This window comes from Coregonus lavaretus (assembly GCF_964263955.1).
Source record: "Coregonus lavaretus genome assembly, contig: HAP1_SCAFFOLD_381, whole genome shotgun sequence".
NCBI classification, from domain to species: Eukaryota; Metazoa; Chordata; class Actinopteri; order Salmoniformes; family Salmonidae; genus Coregonus; species Coregonus lavaretus.
The window spans coordinates 195,360-202,055 of NW_028165309.1; the positions used below are offsets into that span (position 1 = coordinate 195,360).

Below are 6,696 nucleotides of genomic sequence, written 5' to 3' on the forward strand. Positions count from 1 at the left end.
GTGCCATTAATACAGGTAACGAGTGGAGGACAGAGGAGCCTCTTAAAGAAGAAGTTACAGGTCTGTGAGAGCCAGAAATCTTGCTTGTTTGTAGGTGACCAAATACTTATTTTCCACCATAATTTGCTAATAAATTCATTAAAAATCCTACAATGTGATTTTCTGGATTTTTTTTCCTCAATTTGTCTCTCATAGTTGACGTGTACCTATGATGAAAATTACAGGCCTCTCTCATCTTTTTAAGTGGGAGAACTTGCACAATTGGTGGCTGACTAAATACTTTTTTCTCCACACTGTACATAGTCTGATACTAGTCCATACTGATTTACAGCTCTTACTCTCTCTCTAAATCAATTGCCTGTACTTCAACAGCCTTCTAAAATGTTATAACATCTCCTGCCAACAGAAAATATAGCAGTTTGCTTGTTGGCATGTCAACTGCCAATTGAGAGAGAGAAAAAAAACACACGGCCGTCACCTCGGAAAGATGAACAACTGCTGCGCATGGGATTTTCAAAAGCGCCTGCCCACCAAAGTGACCTTGAGAGGCTCAACACTCACCAGCAATATAATAACCTAGGCTACACGCATGCATCTCGGTACCGAGCTAAGCCAGGGAACTGGGAGCAGTTGTTTCACTCGGGGTCACAGGGGTTAATGCTCATGGTGTTGGCTTTCCCCTCAACATTTTAACAGCTGCGCACACACCAAGTTGAAGGCGAGGGAACACGTGTGTGTTAGCGATGCGCGGGTTGATCCATTACCCGCAGTCCTGGCGGAGTGGGGCGGGCGGGTTTAGGGTCATGAAATATTGTGGGTTGAACAAAGAGAAAAAAATTACTTTAAAAAAATCCATAAATGTATAACTCTTGTGCAATTTATATCTATAGGCTACGTTTAGGTTTTTCTTTCATTCTTTTAGGCTATCTGACATTAATGTATAGGCCTAAGCTTTAGGGCCTAACTGTACGCACGCCAAATAGCCTACAGTACATGTCAACCGCCAAATGCTTTTGAGAAAGGGCAGAAAAACTTAACTTTGATCCACGGAGGCAAACAGGACAATGTCAGAGTTTAATTCAATAAGAGAGAAGCTGCGAAATGGAGAGTTTAAAATAAAGAGAAAGGAGGGCCAGAAAAGTAATGTTTGGGAAAGATTTGTCGAAATGGTAAACGAGGATGATAGCCGTACCTGCTATGTTATGTGTGATGATTGTGAGGCGCTATATAAATTTGACAGTCACAAGACGGGACTTCAAACAGGCCTATGGCACATCAAGGGAACTGTAGCCTAATGTTCAGATGGGTTAAATGGAAACTGAAATCTGGACACTGACTGTAGGTATATAACCTCCCACATAGCCTTAATATTAACTCATGCAGAATTAAGCATTTCTTGCAGTAAAATTATACACCAAATGTAGGCCAAATTTTTTCTCGGAAAGAGGAGAAATAGGATTTATTTATTTCAGCATCTTGAGAGAATGCGAATGCGCAGTTAAATACTGTCTGTAGAGGTGCTGTCTTTATCAGCAGCAGAGCTTCTGCTAAATGACGTAAATAAAAGCTGATAGTATTTCAACCACATAAAATATGCATCCAAGCCGAACTGAAATCTTATCAGAAACATGTTGGGTCATTTTCAGAGCTTTCTATTTCCTACAACCGGTCAAACTGAGGAAACGTGGAATTTTGCACAGAAAATATATTTCCCCTTTTTTTGCTATTGCATTTTCTCCCCGGTCCCTAAACGTCTTTGCTCCACAAAAGCAGCAGAGATGACAGAACTTCACGGATGTCAACTAGATTGAAGCATTCAAAGATTCTTTGACAGGAGGCACAGGATTCTTTTTGCCTGATTTATATACACGTCTCTGCTCATAATTTCCAACATTTTTGTAATGTTATTTGTTAGTCAACTTGTCTATAATTCAGTACATGCAGCTTCACTTCTGTCATACGTTGTCCTAGAAGACTAAATAAACCTGTGCCCATGTTCTATATTAGCAGGTTAGGGTCGGGTGTGGGCCTCAGATTTTCACATATAGTCGGGCGGTTGCGGCTGGGTTATTAGCAATTGCGGGCGCGGGCGAAAAAACGGCTGACCCTTGCACCACTAGTGTGTGTGCAGGGAATGTGTGTCCTATTCATGCAGTACAGCTGTTGGCAGGGCTCTGAAGGAGAGACAACCGGGAGAGAATCTTGACTTCCTTTCCCCTCCCCTCTCGACTTTGCTTCAGCTGCCCGTTTAGACAGAGGAGAGGGCATATTGCGGTGTGGTCAAGGTACATTTCTCTCTGTGTGCGAGATATGGAGAAGTGTGTGTTCGTACAACACCTGTGAGTAAATGAGGATTCTCACTATGAGCACCTTAACATGTGCTTCTATCTACACACTGAGTATTTCTCCCCAAAGAGTCTTGAGTAAAACAATGCTGCTGAAATATTGATAATAAAAAGTATCATTGTTTTTGTTTAAGGGTATTTCCTTCTCTTCCTTGGCCAAGTCTGGTTGTCATTCAGTCACTAATCAGTAGGCACCAGGGTCACCTTTACTAACTATAGACAGGTTGGATTCCTATGGTGCCACTTACTATGCAACCAAACTAGAATCTTGAGTTGTAAGCTACTTCCTGGATAAATCTCCTAATGCTTCGATGGAACCAAAAATGATTGACACGGCAACGCTAGAGGTTAAATAAACAAAATCACTGCAGTTTGCAAGCTTTTGTCCCCGACAGAAGTCACAACGAGCTGCAATGTTTACCCTCGCTGCCGACTGAAACCGCAGTCGACATTTGCATAACCTGAATGGCACACAAATATACCTCACAACTAGCTTCCCGCTGTGATTAATGCTTCTCACTGCACTTAGGTGAGGTTTGCACTCAATTTCAGGAATGCACATTTACAGGGTGTGCTTTGATGGGGGTGGGTACATACCGGCAAGCTCAAGTCCAAAAGAGTAAGCAAACGGCTTTAGCCAAGAGCCTCTTGCACTGGGGGGGGGTTGTTTTCCTCACACACAGACACCCACTAAACATTTGGCAGAGGGGTCAAGTTTGGGCGACTGCTGTAGTAACCCCAGTAAACAGTGGAGCTGTGTGGCTGGAGAGAGCAGAAGGCAGCATGTGAATTGTGAAACCTCATGTGCAGCCAGGGAAGAGGGGCCCAGGATCTGGCCCAGACATGGTCTCTTAAAAACACCCCCACACTGAGTAACAAGCACAGGATGGTGCAACCACATCGGGCTGCCAGCTGAGTGTGCACCATGGCCAGGCTTCCAAAGCTGCCTGGGTAAACAGATTCAGTGTGAGAGAGAGAGGCACACTGTGGAGCCTGATCCATTCTCCTCTTTGTCTGGGGGGCAGGTAGGCAGGATGAAGACAGGGGAGGGTGGGGGGAAAGCCCATCGTTTCCTGTGTCTCCCCGGAAGGAAAGGGTTGTGTAGAGCTTGTTGCAGGGTAATCATTTTAGGAATGTTTAACTGGATAGGTAGAGGTTGAGAGTTTATCTAAACTAGCCTTTATGGGAGACTGGAGCAAACAAAACTTGTTTTACAAGAGGTGACACAGTACTCCTTTGTTTTCACTGGTTAGCAAAAATGTGCCCACAGTGAGACATCAGATAAGCATTTGACTTGGTGACACAGTTGGTTCTATATTTGGCATGAAACTCAGGGTCACAGATGCAATATTTTTCCCGTCCTTTTTGCATGAATTAGAATACACGAAATATACAGCTAAAAGTCTTTAATTCCAGAAAAGTGACTGAATGTCAGCTGCCCACATCAGAGCTAAGGACAGGACAGTGAGGGGGAAGTGGCGCTCTCTAGTGTTACCTAATCAATTACATAAACCACACTACCGTTATGAATTCTACATTGTGTATAATAGAGTTATATAAACTATAAATCTTAAGTGGCATTCTAGAAAACGATCCTGCGACAACAACGACGCTGAGACTGGCCCCGACACAGACTGCATAGGTAGACAAAAACACGACTACATCAAATGAAGACAAAGCTACACAATTCCTGCATAATCATCCGCGATATTTCTTCCGCGCTTAATGTATGTTTTAGAACGTAATTTATCTGCAAAAAACGTTGGCGCTGGACATCTTTGCAAGGCAAACAACTCCACTGCCCCATTGTTTCAAAATCCGAAAGGCAACAGCCGGGGAACATTCCGATGTTGTGCAATTCCATCAGATTCTGATAAGCCAATACTGTACGTTATGGAAACGAGCTGCTCAGGAGTGAATACAGCCAGATAACTATATTACAGCCAGATATATTGTTGTGTTTGTTAGGAAGCTTCATGTTTGATTACATGGTTATACTAGTTTGCTACCAATCCTATTCAGTTGAATTCGTGGACCCTGGAAACAATACATCCTCTTTAGAACATAAACTCTCACATTCACTTATATCATACTTGACAGGCTAAAGCCAAAACTACAATTTAATTGTACAAGTCTGGCTATTAACCAGTTTCTTCCTGCAACTGGGATTAATAGTAGCTAGATAAGAAAATGTATAGTTTATCGGTCCTGGCTAGCTAGTTAGCAGGCAAAAAAAAAAACTTTTCACTTCGTCAAGTCAGAGAACAAAAGGACATGCAAACTACAAAGAAATCCTTGCGGTTTGGTGGTGGGAAATAAATATCCTTGTTGAATGGTGCAATGGTTTAATTTCCTCGCAGTTCTCACTTTGTAAAGTTAAAAGAAGAAGTTGTGTTGCGCTTTGTGATAATGTAGCTCGCTAGCAAGCTAGCTATGTTAGCTAGGTAGCTACCATGCATGCGCTCCTCTATGCAGCAAGCATGCCCACCGAGCCCTAGGGAGAGTGCCGTAGTCACTCCTTCCCTCCCAACTACCCCATTTCTCCAGACGGCGTTTTACCTTCATCGAGAAGCCGCTCAAGGTGTGTAAAGATACCGCACAGATTTGGCAAACTGGTCATCAGCTTCTTTTCATTTAACAATTGCATCAAATAGTCGGGACTCGGCCTCGGTCTCTCCTTCACTTCGATCTCTCCGACCATCATCTTTGCGTCTAGAGTGCGAGCGAGCCTCCAACAGAATCCTTTTTTATGAAAAGAAAACAAATCTTAAAGAAAAACTTGCAGATCAAATCCTTCGTTCCTCCCACGTTTCGATTGCTGTAGTTAGACGACCCTCTGAACAAAATCAAATTTTATTTGTTGTTAGAGCGGAGAGGAAAAAATAAGCACTATCTCCTCCCAAAGAGTTGATCACCGTGTACTCTCCTCTACTCCGCGCGCAGGGACGTTCCGCTCCACCACTGTTAAAGCCAGCGAGTATTCGCCCAAAGCTTTTGTCCCCTCTTCGCCTATTGGTCAGAAGCCCTTTCAAGGGACTGGTGATATCACCAATAAGCACAAGGTATTGCACCATGAGGGCGCTGAAGTGCCAATAGGTGATCTACAGAGATTAGAACCAATTGTGGACAGTACAGTGAAAGTGTATTTACAGATTTCATACACAGGTTGTATTGGGCTTTAAAAATGATATTTCAGTCGTTGCGGAGAAATCAAAAGCATAGAGGACTTTGGAAACATTGCAAACAGCATGAACAACTAGTTTATGGCTAACTAGTTTATGGCATATGAAGACCAGTAGGAGGTAAAGGAACATGGGGAAATTCTCCCTGTCATCACTTAGGTAATGACTCAATTTTAAATTTGATGGAGATAATTATATTCAATATTATGGTGTACCCCCCGCACCTCTCCTTGCATCTTACATTTACATTTTAGTAATTTAGCAGACACTCTTATCCAGAGCGACTTACAGTTTAGTGAATGAATACATTTTTCATACTGGCCCCCCGTGGGAAACGAACCCACAACCCTGGCGTTGCAAGCGCCATGCTCTACCAACTGAGTGATATGATATAAATATGATATAAATAGGATCGTAAATATTGGACAACCAATAGTTGAGTTATTAGTTGTGTGACCAAAATAGACAAACATCATTAAGTTTAATTCTCATACAGCATGTTAAAATAACTCTGTTTCCGCTTTGGATTAATTGATCAACGTGACAATAATCAGTACAGGCCTAGGCTATTTTAACAAGCCTTTCCATATCCATTGAGGATTAACTCAATTCAGATTATCAATAGTCCACACAATGGAGCCACCCACCTGGGTCGTTCCTTAATTGAAATGAAACCTTGTCATGTTCTAAATTTGGCAGCTGTTGTCGACTGGTGTGGGGCCGCCTAAATCTGAGAATTTGACCTTGGCCCCTATTCAATTGGTTCCCTAGTCTCTCTGCCTTTGTGGAAAATAGTCCCTCTGCTTCGGCATATGAATACTAACCAGCTGCACTGTGACCTCTGCATTAGCCGTCATGTGTCAGCCCTCAGTGATGCACTTCAGGACTTCACTGGTGTGACTCAAACAGGAGATTGGCTACAGCACACATTCTTTAAGATAACAACAAGGAACAACATACCTGATGCCAGGATCGTTCAAAGCAGGAAGGGAGATGTGCTATGGTTGCCCATAGAAATAGAATTACATTATATTATTCATATAATTCTATTTCTATGTCGTTGCCTTACAAACCCGGCAAAACACTATTTGGTTGTAATAGCTGTCCCTCACACTAAGCTACTACATTTAGCCATCTCGAGCTGCGGTACGTCAAACAAGACAACAGAG

General features: G+C 42.7%; 1 protein-coding gene across 4 annotated transcripts in view; it reads right to left on the minus strand.

Moving 5' to 3' along the window:
* LOC311116001 (protein quaking-A-like) overlaps positions 1 to 5,305 on the minus strand; it is a 103,634-nt gene extending 98,329 nt beyond the window's left edge. For 3 of the 4 annotated variants that reach the window (XM_084191136.1, XM_084191135.1, XM_084191133.1), the window contains exon 1: positions 4,905 to 5,302. In XM_084191136.1, coding sequence (XP_084047262.1) covers positions 4,905 to 5,049 — 145 coding nt within the window. In that variant the 5' untranslated portion in view covers positions 5,050 to 5,302. Of the gene's footprint in view, positions 1 to 4,904 lie in introns of all 4 variants that reach the window. The other variant, XM_084191134.1, reaches the window with a different exon arrangement.
* Positions 5,306 to 6,696: the final 1,391 nt, after the last annotated feature.